General features: G+C 44.2%; 1 protein-coding gene and 1 pseudogene across 1 annotated transcript in view; one reads left to right on the plus strand and one right to left on the minus strand.

Annotated features, from left to right (window-relative positions):
- Positions 1-19,696, plus strand: part of CSMD1 (CUB and Sushi multiple domains 1) — a 1,232,804-nt gene that overhangs the window by 157,636 nt on the left and 1,055,472 nt on the right. The window contains exon 5 of the mRNA XM_015591800.1: positions 9,014-9,230. Within this exon, the coding sequence (XP_015447286.1) occupies positions 9,014-9,230 (217 nt within the window). The remainder of the gene's footprint in view (positions 1-9,013; positions 9,231-19,696) is intronic.
- LOC112482242 lies at positions 2,762-2,880 on the minus strand (annotated as a pseudogene).

The following is a 19,696-nucleotide window of genomic DNA, read 5'->3' on the forward strand; positions in this document are numbered from 1 at the left end:
CCTCGTGCATGTTCAGACATAGCATCACCTCGTCCACGACACGACCCAGTCTGCTCTCAATCGGCCTCCAGCAGGCTCCGTCCGAGGCCGCTGGGCGTGCGCGTGAGCAGCGAGCGCCCCTGGTGGCCTGCGCGTGCAGCCTGCGTGACACCATTTGTGGCAGCCGCGGCCACCCGTCTCTGTCCAGCTTCTCCCTGAGTTTAACACTCTTTATCTCCATCACTACGACAACTTTGCAAAGCACGTATTCTCCTTACTTCCCATGTGGAAACTGAGGCTCATATGGACCAGGTGACTCAATCTCCAATGCTCCATGCTAGCAATTAATCACTTTTTTGTCCGGTTTGACCCCAGAAGCCGAGTGCTTATTTTTGACCCCTACCCTGTGCAGGACGTTCTTCCAATCTGTCTCTTGAGGGCGGGGAGACACTGGACAATTTTATTCCCATGCATGGATCCGTTTCTCAGTTGGTGAAAACAGTACAGTGCCAGGGTTAACTGAAGTCCCCTCTGCAGGATGCAGTGGCTGAGGGACGACGTGGACGTCATAGCCACGACGTTCCAAGTCGGACTCAGCGCAGCCTTGCCTGGCCAAGTTATGACCCCCTTCTAGAATAAAGGGACAGAGATGACAAGGTGCAAAGGAGGACCCCTTGGGGGAGAAATTTGCTTTGAATAAAGTGGGGGATATTTAAATGAGTCTCAGGAGCTGAAGGCAGCCGAGCTGCTACGCCTTAGGGCTGGGACCGCAGGGTCCCTTTACTGGAATTAGAATGACGACACTGTGCTCTGAGTGTCCCAGGTAACCTCCTGGCCGCAGTATACGACTGAGTCCCACCTAGGATGGCTGCTTTGTGTTTTTACAGGTTCTTTCCGCATCCACGCATGCACGGATTTAATTTATTCCGCCGCTGTCGCCGCCACCCACACACGTGCCCGAGCTCTCCCACGTGCTTCGTGACTGAATCCGCGCCTGCGGACAGTGTTTTAGGAATGGGGAGGGGAATAAGGCCGATCGCGTCCTCGCTCTGAGGGTTTATGTATTAGCTATAGAGATGGGTAAACGACGAGTCAACGAGTACACAGGTATTTTCACAGAATGACCAAAGCTGTGAGGACAGGGCGCAGGGCGCAGGGCGCAGGGCCGTGGGCGGCGGTGCAGGGACACGCTGTCACAGAGGCGGAGGTCTGGGCGCACGGGCTGCAGGCGACCCGTGGGTGGCGTCACGCTGGGAAGAGCACGAAGGCCGCTGGAGTCCGTGTGCCCAGGCCCCGAGCCGGGGACAGGCTCGGTGTGCGCAGGGCCAGGCAGGGAGTCGAGCAGACTCAACGCTCGTGGTCACAACAAACTCGCATGGGACGAAGAAGTCTGTGCACGGTGACACCGTGGGGCGGAAACCCCTTTCCCGTCAGACTCAGGGTGCACCCGGTCTGCGTCCCGTGTCATGACTTCCCGCGTGGCCTTGCCTGGGGGACAGTGGAGGCATCGGGGACAGAATGTTCGTGCGCCTCTGGGTCCTGATGTTCCTCCTCTGCCCCTGTAATGAGCAGTCTCCGCAAGCATTTGGGGTTACATCGAACCAAGCACCCCGAGGCCAGAGTTGCGCAGCCAGGAGGCGGCTGCTCTCGCCGCGCTGGGAAATGCCGCGCTTGCGAAGCTTTTCCGGGCGTGGACAGGAGGCCGAAGACTTCCCTTTCGAAACACCTCAATCAGAGCCGGAGGAAGTCGCGATCCTTCTGCAATTAATCCCTTTCCAAATAATGCAGACCCTGAAGAATGGACGAAATCGTGGATGCATGTCTGACGAGTTTGCTGCTGAGAAGGTCCTTAGAGCATCAGGCACGCTCACCCCCTCCTTCCCCAGGGAGCATGGAGGACTCTGGGTCCGGCAGCTCCACATCCACCCCGCAGGGTCCTACCCCTTACTCGACACAGAAACGGGACAATTCAAGCGAGCATCGCGGCGGACGGTCTCCTCGACTGCAGAGCTGCTGCGCTGTCATAGCCGAGGGAGGGGGCAGCGGTCAGTCTTGTGGCAAAGCTGCAGGCGGACAGTAGAATGTTGCCAGAAAATGTCAAAATTGGAGGAGCTTTGGGGGTCCACAACCAGGTTGTAAGTTCCATTTGCAAAGAATTTTCCGTCAGACGTGGGAAGCGTAAGCTGTCGTTTCCACGGACTGGACAGAGGGCGCGAATGGCGAATGCCACTGAGCGTAACGCGTGCCTCGTTTTTACCCCCTGCATTACGGGATTTTCAGAATAAGCCAGTGTGGGCATCTGCGCTTGTCGCACACAGGATGTGAACTCTTCGTCAGTCTGTCTGCCCGAGAAGTGCCTGCTCTACTCTCTACGTGGATGGGGCCAGCTCCATGGGCACCCCAGGCCTGAGGGACACAATTCCAGGGAGCAGCGGACCCCAGGAGGGCAGTCTCTGGCAGACACAGCACTCTGTCCTGTCGGGCACTCACAATGAGCCACGTCAGCATGGACCTGCCCTTCCCAGAAGCGTATATTTTTATGTTTGATTATTTGCTGTTTTAAAATCTCTATTAATCTCTCCAGAAGTAAGGGGAATAATTGCTACTTGAGTCTATGCAGACCTAAACTGTTTTGGAAAAACAGAATTTTTTATTGTTGATATTATGATAAAATAGACAGTAGAGAAAGCAGTTTGAGACTCTTTATTTTATTTCTTTAGGCGATGCAACCCTTGGTTGACCTCAGAGATTGCAAGGACCTTGTCAGTTTACTTTATTTTTTCACCTGCAGCACCTGGTCTTCCTAGGTGGTCTCCCATCCAAGTACTGACCAGGCCTGACCCTGCTTAGCGTGCGAGATCAGACGGGTTGGGGCGTGTTCAGGGCGACATGGCCGAAGACGACAATGTTTGTATCTTCAAATGGCACGTGACACGCTGCTTCCGCAGCTGGCGCTGGTCAGTTGAGAGGAAGGGCAGCAGCTGGAGTGTGGGAAACCCAGCTCCGCCACCATGGTCCACCGGGGTCGGAGCCAGCCCAGGCCAAGCGCACTGCGGGATGAACCTGGCTGGGGATGAAGCGTCCCCCACCACGCGGTCACTGGTCGCGCAGCTGTGGCTTGCTGGAATAATCCCCGTGTTGGTGTTACAAGGTCCTGCGTCACGTCTGGGACACTGGGCCATGGGCCTCACTTCCTGCGTTAACAGGTCTACGGAATCACGCGGCAGAATGCCAACGAGCATTGTGTGTGAAAATGTATTTTGAAAACAGTATCTCATTTCAAAATATCAGATGGACTCGAAATGACTGCCGGAAAACCTCTGTGTGGGAAGCTGTGGGATCGTGGATCTCGGAATTGAGAAATCTGAACTAAATTAACTCCATCTGAGTCCCCTGACCTAACATTCTGTTGGTTACTTCAGCTATAACCCAAGTAGCTCACAGGCTCTCATTTAACTGCTAGATGCTTTAGAAATGCTTTTATTTTGTTTCCTCGGATTCACTGAGGTATAATGGATATGTGACATTTTTAGACACCAATTTTAAAAAAAAATTACAGCATGTGTTGAAATTGTCCAAAAGTGGTTCATTTGAATTATAACAAGTAAAAATGTGTCCGTGTGTACAGTTCTGTGTGGATGTTTCTGAATGGCGTATACTTACGGTGTACATACGATTCACATGTATACAGACTCACGTTTTTCTCCCATTGGTTTTGATGTTTGATTTCAAGGTGACTTTCACCACCAATACTCGAGGAAAGAAGACCACTAGGCATTTGTTTCTGTAACAATTGAGTTTTCGGTCTGACAAAAAACAACACAGTTTTCACTCAAAGATTAAAACTATCACTGAAACACCGCAGATGACTTCATTGCCTTTGGCAAATATAACATACAAATGTGCTTATAACAGATTCCTGTTGAGCGATGTGTTAATGTATGATTGTAATTACAGTATTTAAAAGTTTGTTCATTAAGATTGTTTTCCAGTTGATGTAATGTGCTTAGTTGAAGCTCCGTTTAAGGCCAACATTGAAATCAAGTATGGACGTAAGCCATTTAAAAAAAATGTGAAGCATTTGAGAGTTCTCTGTAGCGGACAAGCACCCGTTACGGTACAGAACCAAATGGGAAAATCATACAAGTAAGACAGGCTCAAAACTCTGCTGGGGACATTTGGGGGAAAACCCCCAACCTCGGTATTTACTGGTAGAGGGGCCAAGGGTGAGTCCCACACACTCTCTTTATGCGACGGTGCATGTGAAATCTGAAAATGCACTGTCATCTGCGCCTATGTACATCCATTTATGGCTTTATTTTGTTTCCAACAAAGCAGTCTTCATTTCAGACATGTGTTGGGGTGAAACCTGGGTTAAGTTATGATATCGATAAGGAACGTCAGCCGTGCGTTGTTCGCATTCGATGATAATCACTTTAGAACCTGGGATTTCCATTTAGAGAGTTACTTTAATTTAATGAAAAATGGCATCAGCCGTCATTTTTGTGAGATATTAGGAAGCATGCACCTCCCGTGGGTCCCGATGACACTGGGATCCATGGCTCCGGGTCGTTGTTAAGGAGGCGACCTCAGCTCAGTGTTGGTACAAATTTTCAGTTAATACTCCTTACTCTGAGGAACTCCGGTCAATACCCCTATGGTACTATTGCTTAGATGAATGAGTATCTTCGTGTGTGTGTGTGTGTGTGTGTGTGTGTGTGTTTTTAAGTAAAAAAAAAAAAAATTTTATAGGTCAGGAGATACTGAATAAATGGCCAGCAAATTCGTATTTTCTTAGTGGGACCAAAAGTTGCAAGGCGGAGTTTTTGCTTCTACAAAGAAAGACCAAAAAAATCAGCGTGTGTTTTCTTTTAGCACAAAACGCTATTTCCTTCCACCTCCAGGACATCTGTGAGGACAGCTAGGCCCTGGCCCAGGGGACGAGGTGGTCAGGGCTGCGGAGTCATTACCGCTTTATGACTCATTTGTCTCTTTCCGATTCTGGAAAAATCCTTCTCTGATCCCGGATCTCCGGCCGCTTGTAGTCATCGTCTTCCTATTGTGTTGCGTTTTTCTTATTGATTCGTGAGGTTCTCTCGTTCTATTATAAATACGTCGTTTGTTGAATATATGTTTATTTTCATTGAGGTCCTTTTCATTCTCCTTGTATGACTGTGTGCGTTCTGTTTAAGAGAGCTTTGCTTACCGCAGACATAATGTTTTTATGTTGTTTACATTTGAAAGTGTTATCGTTTCGCATTTTACATTTAGGTCTGCAATTCATCTGGACGTGATGTTTGTGGATATTGTGAAATAGAGATCGAGACTTATTTTTCCCGTTTGGACATCTGATTGGCCCAGCGCCGTCTATTAAAAAGACCATTCTTTCTCCAATGTGGCCTTTGTCATCAATCTCGTGTCTACGTCTCTGTGGCTTTGTTTGGAGGCTTTTTGTTCCATTCCATTGGCTATCTATCTAAGTTTGCACCAAGTAAACACCATCTGAACTACTATAGCTTTGTAATCAGATGACATATTAAGAAGCATAAGGTCTCTAGTTCTGTTCTTCTTCAAGGTTGTCTTAGATATTTTTGGCCCAGACCATCTATATTGGAATCTAGCTCAGAAATAGATATTGGTATAACTTCTCGGTTGAGTGCGATGTACAGCCAGGCTTGCATGTCACTCAGCCAACAGCTTTCGAGCAGTTCCCCGAGTTCCATACGGGGCCTGTGGAAAAGTCTCTCTGCTGATCTAATGCTACTTGGTCTGCAAAACGCACCGTACTAACTGGTATGCAGACACCGCCCAAATGTCGGTCCTTGGAGAACATCTTAATATTGCCGATCTGGTTCATCATGCTGCATCTGGAACAGTAATTACTTTCTGGCCGACACTTTTTCTGTTGAGTTTATTTTTTTCCCTCCGATTTATAATCACATCTTCACTTTCTGATTTATGGTGAAGCGAGAATTTGCTGAAAAATACAGGAAAGCTATTTTTTTTAAAGTCCTTTCAAAACCCTACAGCTTTAATGCTTACTTGTTACAGTGTTATTGTTAGATTTAAATTTAGTGGAAAATGGGCTTCTTATTAGTTCTTTGGTTTTAAACTCATAAATCCCTCTCATTAAATCTTTTTTTATTAAGATTTAGCAAACACCCACAAGCATTTGATAAATTGCTGTGAAGGATTTGAGCTCACCGAGAGCTACTACTGTGAAATATTTTTGTGTAAAATGTCCTTGGAAATTATTTTCTGTTTGCAGTTCAAAAAAAAAAAAAAAGCTGGGATCATACTTACATGACACGCAACACCCTGAGTGTGCCCAAATCACTCCAGAACTTTCTACATATCCTTACCGACAAAGCACGTAAAGTCACTTGGACCTGTTGGTAGGAAATGACCAGATTAAGAAGAAACAAAACACTGTGGGCAGTTTTCAGGGGCCGCTTAGGAGCCAACCTCAGACGAATTAAGTGTTGGAAAGATTCGGTAGAAGTCACGTGTCCCCTCACGTGACAGCACTATTACAGTTAAAATGGCTGAAGTGCATTTACCAGGGCAGCTCAGGTCGCCTACCTGTCCTGATCTTTGCCTCCACTGTTGTCCCTCAGTCTGGTCGCCTGGCACAGCCGTGACAGGCACTCCGTGAGGGGCGGATCAGAGCACATCTAAAGCGGGGACATTAGCACGTCCCCGAGGCTTACTTTCCAGAAGCAGTACCTGGGAACAGGTGGCGGGAGAAGCAGGTAGGCGGGAACCTCGGAGCCGAGGCGGTGGACTGAGGTTGAGGAGAGTGGACGGGAGGCTGGGAGCGGGCTGTGGACTCGGCCTCGTGGGGGAGCACAGTTGGGGGTCTGGGGCATGCCTGCCACCAAGCTCTTGGGGTGGCCCTGCTGCGGAAGGTCCTTGTTGGTCCCCAGGGCTACAGGGTACTGAACGGATCCTGGCCCGTGGAACTGCTCCTCAAATCTGACACTCGCCAGAGAAGCCTAGGGGGACAGTCAATGCCACAAAATCCTGAGGGGCTTGGGCCAGCCACTGGGGACACCCCACGAGCTCGCCCCACATGCCCGACCTGCCTGATGGGTAAGGTGGTCGGTGCTGCTCCACTGCCCCCTCTTTGCTCCAGTCTCTTGATTCCAGTGTGGGGTGACGGAGGGTCCCCCGCACCAGTGTGGGGTGGTGGAGGGTCCCCTGCACACAGTTCCAGTGTGGGGTGGTGGAGGGTCCCCTGCACACAGTTTCTGTGTGGGGTGGTGGAGGGTCCCCTGCACACAGTTCCAGTGTGGGGTGGTGGAGGGTCCCCTGCACACAGTTTCTGTGTGGGGTGGTGGAGGGTCCCCTGCACACAGTTCCAGTGTGGGGTGGTGGAGGGTCCCCTGCACACAGTTTCTGTGTGGGGTGGTGGAGGGTCCCCTGTACCAACCAGCAAGCGATGCCCCCGAGGCCAGCTAGCAACCTGCCAGTCACTCCCTCTCTGATGCTGTTTACCTGGGGACAGTGTCCGATGCCACAGGGGAGGGGCTCAGTCCCATGAGACTACGCTCCACTGTCACATGGCAATCACAAGGCCAGGTAGTGACCTGCGCTCCTGACCGACAGGCTGTACACCAGAGGCTCCTACGAGCCTGCCTTGGGTCCCCTCCATCTCTCAGGGCGGCTCCTGGGCCTCGGGCAGCCACTCGGTCCCTAGGCCGCAGGTTTGTTACAGGGGATGTGGAGGGCCTGCTGTCACAGCCCGGCAGAGAGACGCGTGGGCAGGGCGCGGGGACAGGGCGGCCCTCGCCACGCCACCCCAGAAGCTCCAAACCCATTAGGGAGGCATTTTCAGTGGGCATGAGCGACCCCAGCACTGGCCCATGGGGACTGACCCCGCCTCCAGCCCCTCCCCGGGTTCAGGACCCAAAGTTCCAACCGTGTGGGAGGGTCACCTCTGCTGAGAACGAGCCCCAGCCAAAGTCACCTCATCAACATAACAAAAGACTTTGTCGCTCTCTTGAAAAAATTATTGATTGATCGATTGATTTAAATTTTTTTTTTTTTTTACGAAGACATTGGTTAATGAAATCCAGTAAGTTTCAGGTGTACGATTGTTGCTCTTGTTACTTAGGGCATTCCGAGGATTTTAGGAGCTCTGTGCCAAAGAGGATGAAGACTCAATGTAAATTTCTTAACTATACATCACAATGTCACGTGTGTCGTCTCGAACACTTAAGAGCAATTGTAATTCTACCCGTCTAAGGGAAGTTAAGCTAAGAGTGCTGAGCGAAACGTGGGGTGTCTTGCAAACCTGCTTCAGGTCGCGTGTCCACCCCAACTCAGCCTGTCCGTTATGGGGCCAGCGTTCGGGTGCGCTTCTCCCTGCTCCCCCCACAGAAAGTCCCATGCGTGTAAACAAAACATTCAGTTGATCGAGGGCTGGCCCCTAATTTTCCTGGGCTGCTCCTTAATTTCTGGAGAATTTAGTATCTCTTGTCATGCGCCTTTTATTTTAAACTGAATGAGATTCCTGTCGTCTTGTTTAATTCTTGGGCTTCATGGGACTTTAGCCAGCGTAGATACAGATCGATCGTTTTTTGTTTTTTGTTTTTTTTCCCAATAGTTCGACTACTGAGTGTATTAACTATACATAATCGGTTCACCCTACTTTTTCCCCAGCAAGGCAGTTATGGGCAGAGTGTTCCAACATGATACTACGTAGATAATCTACACCACATTTGTCTCACAAATACAGCAGTCTGATACCGATGAAGCTGTACCTGAAAAGACAGGAAAATGTCCCCAAATATCTAATACGAGTTTCCAAATGTTGTATACATTCCTACTCTCTCTCTCTCTCTCTCTCTCTCTCTTTCTCTCTCTCTCTCTCTGGACAACACTGTTGTAATTTATCATTTAATATCGGTGCCTGAAGGATCACAAAACAACTCATCGTAAAAACTGGCCAGTACGGTTGGGAATGTGAAGAAATCGCGGTTTACAGGGAGCCACGTACTAATGTGCTGTTTCCGTGTGTTTGCTTTTCCAGGTCAGAACTGCGGAGGCTTAGTCCAGGGTCCCAACGGCACCATTGAGAGCCCGGGGTTCCCGCACGGTTATCCCAACTACGCCAACTGCACGTGGATCATCGTCACGGGAGAACGCAATCGGATCCAGCTGTCCTTCCACACCTTCGCCCTCGAAGAAGATTTCGACATTCTCTCGGTGTACGACGGACAGCTGCAGCAGGGCAATCTGAAAGTGAGGTAAAGTATGGGCTGTACCTATTTTAGGTTAAGTAGCTCTGTTGGGCTTAACGCAGATTCTGAAACTCGTTTGGAATATTCTAATTTGACTATAAGAAAAGAACATTTTAGTTACTGTGAAGGAAAAGTAAGGGTTGTAGATTTCTACACAGTTTTTTTCCACACTTGAAAACGTAACTTCTTTTTGAAAACGATCATTGACTTCGTTTATAGACATCAAATTGTTCAATATCTGTAAACAGCGTTGTCAAGGTGATTAATGTAATGTTACAGTACACCTTTGTTTTTAAGCAACTATGAATTTGAGAGAAAAAGCACAAAAATAATGCATGAGTACGACTCAGAGAACAACAGAAGGAACCTTTATATTGTCAGGAAAAACATTCCATGGAAAGAACATAGGAGGTGGGCGGGGTCAAACATGAAAGAATATTGCACTCTGTGGAGAATTTTTTTGGTTTACACAATCATAATATATTTTATTCCCAGTTAGTTTGATCTGTGGAGAAAGAAAAATATTTTCTGGATGATTTTAAGTTACATTTTTCATTTATCAATGTGAAAAAACTGCGCTCGAAGAACTATATGTTTTTTTTTTTTAATTTGGCAAAGCAAAGAGGTATATTACTTTCAAAGAAATTGGAATTTCTTAGCTAAACTGATGAACGTATGTAAATATATACATAATATGGCAAATAAGGCTTTTCCCTCTGGCTTTAAAATTCTGCATTAATTAGAGATTAAATTTGATGAATATATAGAGTCTTATAGAAATTTTGACAGTAGGTAGAAAAAATCGTTCTGCTTAGATAAATAAAATGGTGTAGATGCTAATGTTAGCACATAATACACACAAATCATGTACTTTATTCATGATTTTGTGGATTGAGAAAAATAACTACAGAAATACATAATTATATTTGTACATCTCGTTAACATATAAATATGTATTAACTATATAGTTAATATGTTAAATGTATGATAATATATTTTAAATATATTGTATTTGCATTTTCTTTATGCATTTTCAAATGCGAAACACCTTCTAGTTTTTTTTCTGGGTCATTGATAATATCTGTTGTCTGGTTTTAGAGACAATTTTCCATTGCACATTCTGTCTTACATTGCAACGCTTCATCCTTTATGAATTAGGCAGACTCCCCTTCCCCTGGTCTACCGTGAGCGATCTCATGTTTGGATGTTCGGACACGGTGCCTGCATCTACGACACTTGCTAATTTGACGCAAGACTTTTTATCCTCTTTTCTGCTCTTCTAAATATGAGTTCTTTATTAGTTTTATTCCAAATCAATGATCCATATCAATATAAGATAGTGATATGTTGTAACATAGGAAGAATTGTAGTAGAAATCGCTAAGGGTTACAACAACAAAAAAATGGAGAATCCAGTTTATTCAGATATCAAGGCATATGATTCCATGATATAAGTAATTCCGTATCTTTCCAATTAAAAACAATGCCTAGTATATACGTACTGTTAAAAAATACTTCCCTGTCGATATCGTCATTTTCTATAATTCGATCCTATTCTAAAGAAAATCTGTCTTAAATAGTGATTTGATTAACTGTCTTTAAACAGTTGACTATCCTCTCATATTCTTACGGTGATATTATGATCACTTTATGTGTTAATAACTATAAAGTTTAGAAAACAGTATTCCTGCCATTTTCAGTGTTATAACAGGATTAGCACTGGAAATATTGAGGTTTTAGAGCATTAGACTCATTGTCTTTTATTTGATTCCAGTAACTAGTGTATAAATTGATATCTGTGCCTCAGAGAGCTTTATAAATATTGGTGAGTTATATGTATGGCATCGTGATTCTTTTACTCACTTAGACGTTTTTACTAGAAAAAGCAAGAAAGACTGATGAGGAGACCACTTGGGTTCATATAAATTACTCAGTTACCTATAATTTTTTCCTTTGAGACAGAGGATGAACACCTCATATTTCTGCTTGTTTGTTGTCCTTAAGGTAAGGAAGATACTCTCATGTCTATAAAATTATACGATTCTCCCATCCTATCTCCACACTGAGAGGGGCTCTTTGAATGGACGTTCCATGAGGGGGTGGTAACCATTGTGGACACAGAAGTTGCTGTTCTAGGTAGCATGACACGAAGAGGTGAAGCATATCCGAATTCCCCTAAGGTCCGCTAAATGCTATGGGTCATTACTCATAAACGTTTGACTAAATAATGATGCGAAATAGGAATATTACTGTCGTCATAGCAAACACGTGAGAAGGTTGCAACATTTCAACATTAGTTGATGGGCAAAGTAGTTATAAATATTATCCAATTCTAATTAATGGGAGACTTTACTGTTATTTGTTTCCCCTTCTATCTTGGAATAGTTGTTTACTTCTTGAACACGATTAACTCACGCCACTTAAAGCAACTGGACTTCCAACCAAGGATGCTTTTGTGGGAGGGCTGATGTGTGAGCTGCTGATCCGCTGAGCTGTCATAAAAATTATTACACAGACTGCCTGTCTGTCATCTCACCGCTGCTCTAAGCTGTTTTTAGCAGCTCGCAATGTGCACTAACAAAAAAAGGAGTTGTTTTGTGAATCAGCTTGAGCATTTTATTATAAAGAAATCTCTTTTGTTTAACCACGATGGAGAAGTTTTTTTCTAAATAGCATAAGATTTATTCATATTTAATCCCCAGCTAACAAAATGTAGAATTCAGAGAAGTATTGATGTGTACATTGTAACTTAATCTCTACTGAATAATATATATTTTTTTATCCTATTTGAAAAACATCTTTCAAGGAAAAAAATAATGTACAATTTATGTTATCATCTTGGGCTAATTATATAAAAACACACACAAATGCACGTGATTTGTGCATCGATCAGTAAATTAAATTGTAACATGTAGACTTTGAGAGGTTAGTGAAGACTTCTCTTAACTGAAGGAAAAAAGATGTGACTCGAAATTTGAAATAGAAATCTGTTCTTCGAATTACTTAGAATTAAAACCACTGACTTCTATGAGCTGCCAGATTATTGCTGTTTTTTGAATCCCTGGCCGTTGGTTGACCGTGCACCTTTTCTCAAGTCTCCACAGAGGTCCGACCGAGAAGGCACAAAATCCTAAACTTTTTAACTTGCCAAGACAGTGACTATTGTCCAGCCAATGATCTCTAGTGTTTATTGGTCTCAAACACAGAAAATGGTTGAAGTTGATATCAGTTTCCAGCTGTGATAACATTATCATATCAAACCTCAAAACCTGAGTAAAAGCGAACTAGGAAGGAAAATTGTACCATGCAAAGGTGGAAAATCAGTATGTATTATTCCGTGATTACTGCAGACTACAAGGCCTAGGAAAATAGCTTTGGCAGTTATTTCAACCGTCTCCCTCTGTAACTTTCACAAGATTACCCCTAATTTTCTGCAATGATGGTAATGAAGAGGTTAGAGATGAATGTGATAGGGCCATTAACATTGGGAAGTCATGAGTAAGTATTGCTAAAATGTCATCATTTCTTCCAATTATTTTTTTCTAAACCACAATAATGTTTGAATGCATTAAAATTAACTAATAAATCTATATGATATTAACTACATCTGGTAATGTTTGAAACTTGAGAATTTGAAGGGCTGGGAGGGGATTTCGGTCGCATTCAGATTATATTAGAGTAGAGAACCAGCAGTGGCTAAATTCGGCCCCATTGCCAGTGTGGGGTCCCGAGGGAACTGTTCACAGATCAATAGCCAGATAGAAATCTAAGCATCATTTTATTTTTAGCTTGTCTGGTGACTAATGCCCCAATTAGGACTCTGCCAAATACAGGCAAAAGTGTGTGAAAAGCTTCTATAGGGACTGGAACCTCATTCTGGCCATCGATATGTGTCTTGATCTTGTCACGTTTGACCAGCCAGAGAGTCAGGAACTGGAAGGAACGACCGGCATGACCAGACCACAGCTGGCGAACGGGGCCCCAGAGAGGCGAGCTTGTGGCCTGAGTGCGGAGTCAGTGGGACGGCTCACTGCGCAGGGTACGAGTCAGGGTGTCAGAGCTCGAGAGCCCAGCCAGTGCTCAGGCTTCTGACCACACAGGTTCTCACACCTTAGCGGAGACACGCGGCAGAACACTGAGGGGGACGTGGCCGTGCGTGATCCTCATGCAAGCCCGTCATGTTCCCATCATTCCGTGCATTTGTCAGCCATGTTCGCCATTCTACTATATATTTTAAGATGCTAAAACTAAAAAAAATAATAATAATTTTATCTGATGCATCATTCAAATATCCTTTATATATGTATGTATGTATGTATGTATGTATGTATTTTATTTATCCAGCAACTCACAGGTGAGGTCAGTAGTTATTGGGTAACATTGAGTTACCCAATAACATTGGCTAGATAGTACCCAATAACATTGGCTCTCTATGGTTGGCTAGATAGAGGAGCAGGCCAATTAAATGAGAGAGTTGAGAATGGCATTGGGGCCTAAATGCTGATATATATATATGTATACACACACACACACACGCAGATAGATAAATAGATAAATAGGTAGATAGATGATAGAGAGACAGATGATAGAGTCTCCCTAGCTGGTTTTAACATTCAGCTTTGATTGAGAACAACTATATATATATGCTTTTTCATCAAACTCATGTTTATTAATAAAAATTATTAAATTGCTAGTAATTAGAAGCTCCGAAGATAAAATAACGAAGCGCTTACAGGAGACGGGCAGGACGATGTTTGAACTGCTACAAGCCGCTCGTAACGTGTCTTCGAATTCTGACCACCGCCTCTTTGTGCTGTGGTGGTGGTTTCTGTGGCAGCCAAACGGTGAGAGTTCATTTCGATGTCTTGGCTGTTTTTTGACCCATTTCCCGTTTGCCCTGAGAATCCCCGCCAGTGATGCTGTGGCCACAGCATTTACCCCGCAGCCTAACTCGCAGGCTCCGGTCCTAACCTCACCCCCAAAGTTGGCCATGAAATATCTCGCTTTTATTATTATTTGGAAACAAACGGCATCATTCTATTTATAGCGTTCTGGTTTTAGTAGTGGTGTTTTAGCAAATACGGTACTTCTCGGCCGCTGAAATGTCACATCCCAGCTGTTCTGCTTTGTGTCGCTCGAGCTTTGAAATTTACCACACACACAAAATTATTAAATACCAATCATCACACGCATTTCTGTTATGTTAGGATTAGAGACAGGTTCTGTTTAGAAATAACTCCAAGAACAGTTTTATGTAGTCTATTTTTACATTGAAAAGAAGTCAGATTTGCCTCAGCCTCAAAGAACTTGTTTATGTAAAATTAAATTAACGCTGGCAGTGAGCTGCATTTTTTTTTTTTTTTCTAAATGGGAAATGGGATAAGTAGCAAACGTACTCATATGGACAGAGAACTCTTGGATACTCATAAATATATGTGTGTGGACATACTCCCAAAGGCCCCGACATCTAGGACATTTATTTTGTAAAATTATAGACATATGAAAAAGGCATTCAGAGATTCAGAAAGAGAACAGAACAGTAGACTAACAGACAATTTGCAACAGAACTCCATTTTCAGCAGATAAAAGTATTTTGTGTGTTAGTTATGGAAGCCTGAATATAGACACGATTTTATAAAATATAAAATTTTGTGTTCACTACTTATAATAAAATAAATGTGTTGGATCCTCAATTTAAATATTAATATGGAATAATAAAAATACTAAAAAGAAATTCTTCAATACACTTAGTTTAGAAATCATGAAGAAAATAATTGAAGAAAGCCGAATGACAAATTGAGAAAAAGTATTTACAAAAGTTATTTACAAATATAGTTACAATAGATGTTTATAAGAACTGATTTCCTTAATTTATAAGTCGTAATGAAATAAAATAAATTAGTTAATTGAAAAGCAGGTAAAAACATAAACAAAGAATTTAAATATAAGTAATTAATGGCAATAAGTATTTAAAGCATATTAAAACAATAGTATAATATACATCACCATTCCGAATTGCAAAACTCTAGAAGTTTTTATAACTCAGAGTTTGTGAGAGTGTTAGACAAATGTCAGTAGGATTATAAATCACAGTAATTATTTCTGGGTAGAAATTTTGAAATTTCAATCAAACCTAAAAACTGTATAAACACATTCAGCAAGACTGTGCTAAGAGTTTATTTTACAAATATACCTTAACATATGATGAAATTCATGTAAAAGGTTTATGAGTGCATTCTGGTAATATATAAAAGATTCAAGAATGTCTATTTTTCCATAGAGACTAGATAAGTAAATGAGGGTATGTAATATGATGCACGAGTAAAAATAATGAGTGGGATCTTTATTTGCTGATCTGAAGCGATCTTTCAATTGCTTTGTTCCAATATCAAGGTATTCTCTCCTACCCCAAACATGTAAGGAGTACTCCTGGGTCTATCATCATTTATCACCTATCATCTATCATCTATCTATTTATCATCTATCATCTATCTATCATCTATTATTTATCTATCATCATTTATCATCACCTATCTTCTATCTATCATCTATCATCTATCTATCTATATCTATCAATTAATCAACCTATCTATCTGTCTATCTATGTACCTACCTATTTATCTATCTAATCTATCATCTATCTAATCTATATCTATATCATATCAGTATTTCATAACCAGCAGTGATTTTATGTCCTGGTGGTATTTGGCAATGTCTGAAGACATTTTGGGTTGTCACAATCGGGTAGTGGTGCTACTGCAATGTGGCATGTACAATATAGAGATACTGATAAATTTCTACGATGCACAGGACGGCCTCACATGACAAAGACTTGTCTGCTTCAAATGTCATTTATGACAAGGATGAAAATTCCTGATTGATAACAATAAACCATCTGTATAAATCCATCTGTAAAAACCATCTGTAGCTATAACCATCTATATTTGTACCTATACCTATATCTCACTATTGCTTTTCTGGTCAGGGACCCATGCTTGAGAGGTAAACGAGAACTCGCTGAGACTGAGAGACAGTTAGCCTCTGCTGTGCAGAGCTAGCCAGGTGGATGGAGAAGATGACTTGGACGAAAATGATAGTGTCACTTGCAGGATTGTGTCAGCAAGAAAATGGGATTCCCTCAGTATCAGGAATAATCAGATTTCACCAAGGCTCATTTTGTACATTTTCTCTCAAAAGAAAATAAAAATATTATTATTAATAATGTTGTTTTAGTCCTTGGTTTCTAGGAAAAGGACCACAAAGTTTCAAAAAGTCAGTAAGAAATATAAAGTGTCAAAAAGTTAGTAAGACATTGACTTTGATCATTCTTCACGATAGTGAATCTGCAAAAATCGTTTGTTAGAATGGCTTACAAGGAAGCGATCCACACTAATAAGAAATAAGAGCTGTGAATAATTAGATCTGTTCGGGTCTCCAAGATTTTAACTGAGCTTCATGTGCATAACCAGGTTTGTAGTTGAATGATTTTTAAGTTAAGATTTGCTTTTTCTTCCCATCCGCCTTTTAAGTATTTGAATAGCAAAACCTATGCTGACTTATCCTGTTATTCTCCACGGAAGCTAAGCACGTAGAACACACAAACACAGAAATTTTAATTGTATAATTGTACGTTAGTTGTTTACAAATAAATTTTAAAGGAATGAGTGCTATATACAAAAATGTGCTAGTTACATACTTTTAAATTACAAAATTAAAAAAAAAGGAATATGATATAACTTAAAACCTGAAACAATTATTTCTTTTACTATAATAAAAACACAATCACCCTTTACGTATCAATTATAATATCCTTTGTACCCAAATGTACTGAAAATAATTTTAAAAGGCAAATATCTTATTTCAAACTTTTATAATGGTACTGTTATTCTGGAGTAATTTTGCTATTTAAACATTTTATGTTTGTTCATTTAACCAGCCGATAGTACTATAAATAAAATTGTATAAGCAATTAGAGTATTACAGTCCAAAGCCTGTAAATTTAGAAAACTCTTCCAAATAATGCTTCAAATAATGCTTCGAACTCTTTCAGATAATATGAGCGACATTAGTCTCTCTCCCAAACCTCACTTTACGTCTCATCTTTGAACCTGACGTGCCGACTGCAGCAGGTTTCAGAAAGCCGTCAGCGTCCGGGTTTGTAGACAGCAGTGAATAAAGCCTTAGGGTCTTCCCTTCGGTGCGTCCTCGTCCTGGAGGGTGTGCTAAGCAGAGGAGGGTCTTTACAGGAGTGGGGAGGAAAGCCTGCCGGTGTGAACTTCCCCAGAAGGCTCTGGAACGCTGCCCTCGGAACCTTGCCTCTGGGGTCACTGACCCTTGCTGGATTTCCTTGGCCTCTAGCCCTGAGCCCAGCTCTTGTTGGCCCCGCTTCTCACGATCGTTTGAAGAAAAAAAAACACATCAGCCTCAGCACAGAGACTGGATTGACCCCACTCCAAACCCTCAGACCGAAGCTGCAGGGCTGCGGCTGTTTGACTCCTACTGACTTCCACATCCTTTAGAACCGGCATCTGTTCCTTTTTCCTTTAGAATTCACTCAGTCACATAAAAACAAGATCTGTGCGCTTGCTCCCGATCTAAGGGACCGGCTCCCCATGAACGAGGCGTAGGTGCAGTTTGAGAAAGAAAATCAGAGAGCGAGCAGGAGAGAGTACAAGCGAATGCCACTTACAGCCTGCGACCTTTCAGCCCAGGGGCCAGCAGAGCTCGATGCAGCCCGGGCCTCCTGCGAGCTTCTGAAGCGTCCTGGAGGAGACGCGTCTGGGCACCTCGAGGGCCGCGTGAGGCCCTGGTGCTCTCTTGGCTCGGGCTGTCAGTTCCATCTCAGACGCCCCAAGTGTGTCTCGCATGCGACGCAGACACGTTCATCACTGTGTTTCCTAGTGGTTTTCACCCCGAACATGTACATCCCTGAGAAGTCTCAGATATTGCTTTTTAGATACCTAAAAAGCAAGCTCTTGATCCATGTAGTGCTTTTTTTTTAATCTAGGAGGTAGGCAAATACTACCTTTGAAAGTGGTAGTGGGGTGGGAAGGAAGTGGCCATGATGGAGGATGGCGGAGTAGATGACAGTATTTACTATAAAGGCACAAAAGCTGATGCTTATTGGGATCGGAGGCCCCGCCAGCCGACTGTGTTCACGCGTGTAAGCCCCTGGCACAGGTACGCTGTGAGGACGAGCTCAGCTTCGTGTCGCAACTTGGGCTCTCTATGACACCCTTCACCGTGGAGTCTAAGAAACGTATTTCAAGGTTCAGGAGAAAATGTTACATATGTCTTTTAAAGCAGGCGGTGACTGATGGACGCGTCGTTCATTGTCGACTTTGTGTGTCAGAGGCGCCTTCCTCTCTGTACGAAACGCGTGTTCTAAATAACACTCGCGTGTGTACGTTTCCATGCAAAACGCCAAGCCGAAGGCAGTTTTTGTTTTGAGAAAAGCTATCAACTTAGTGCCCCAGAAGGGCGTGGTTGAAAAGATGAGGGCCGTGGAGGAAACAGGGGCCGGAGAGGCAGCTTCGCAGTCGAGAGGACGGTGGTGTGGCCATCCTCGGTACACGCGCCTTCTGCGGGGTCAGCGCCTGAGTCCTGCCCGCCCCCAGGTCCCCTGGCATGCCCCCTCATCTTTACCTTCTCACCTGCCACATCCTGTTTGGCCCCACGTCTAAGAACACTTTCATTTCCCGATGGCCCTGTCAGCTTTCCTATTTACTCACGATCTCAGTAGCATCAAGAGGAAGTGACTTGAATAAAGAATAAAGTCAGAATGAAAAACTCGTTCATTCCGAGTTGTTGATTTATAACAATCATCGGTATTTCCATGACCACATTTCAATTTTAGAGTTCCCAATGCCTGAATTGCATCCCCTGGCCGTGGGCTAACAGGAAAGGCTGAGCGAGGTAGGTGCTGTTTTGACTTAGCGACCTGCGTTTGCCAGGTACCCACTAGACAGGGGACACAAGTCACATGCCTGCTGGAGCTGGCCAGGGATGTGAATGAGCGAGAGGACCAGGTGTAAGGGCGATAAGCCTTGCTGTGAATCGGGGATCACGTGCGTAGCGATGCAGCAGTGAGGCAGGGCTCCCATCCGCCGTTGCCAAGCAACGACCTGGGCCTTCCCGGATGGATGGGCCAGATCATCTCATTGATCGGCATCAGTTTCCAATCTTTGCTTCATTATGTGAAATCTTCCCACCTGTAAAGCGCAGTGCAGGCCACCTGGCGACCTCCCCGCATCCCCGCGGTCCGCTGCCCGGGGAAGGGTGGTACCCAGCAGCTCCGAGCCGGCCCAGCCCTCCCGCCGGGCCCCTCCGTGGAGACCCGCACTGCCTCCCCCAGCGCCCCGCGGGCTCCGAGGCGCTCCGTACGCCTTCCTGGGAACCCCACACGCCACGCACGCGGACTGGGACCAGGACCTGGCTCGGCTGGCGGAGCAGGACCGCGTTGCCGGAGCGGCT

The sequence above is a fragment of the Pteropus alecto genome, unplaced genomic scaffold (genome assembly GCF_000325575.1).
Source record: "Pteropus alecto unplaced genomic scaffold, ASM32557v1 scaffold35, whole genome shotgun sequence".
Taxonomy (NCBI): domain Eukaryota; kingdom Metazoa; phylum Chordata; class Mammalia; order Chiroptera; family Pteropodidae; genus Pteropus; species Pteropus alecto.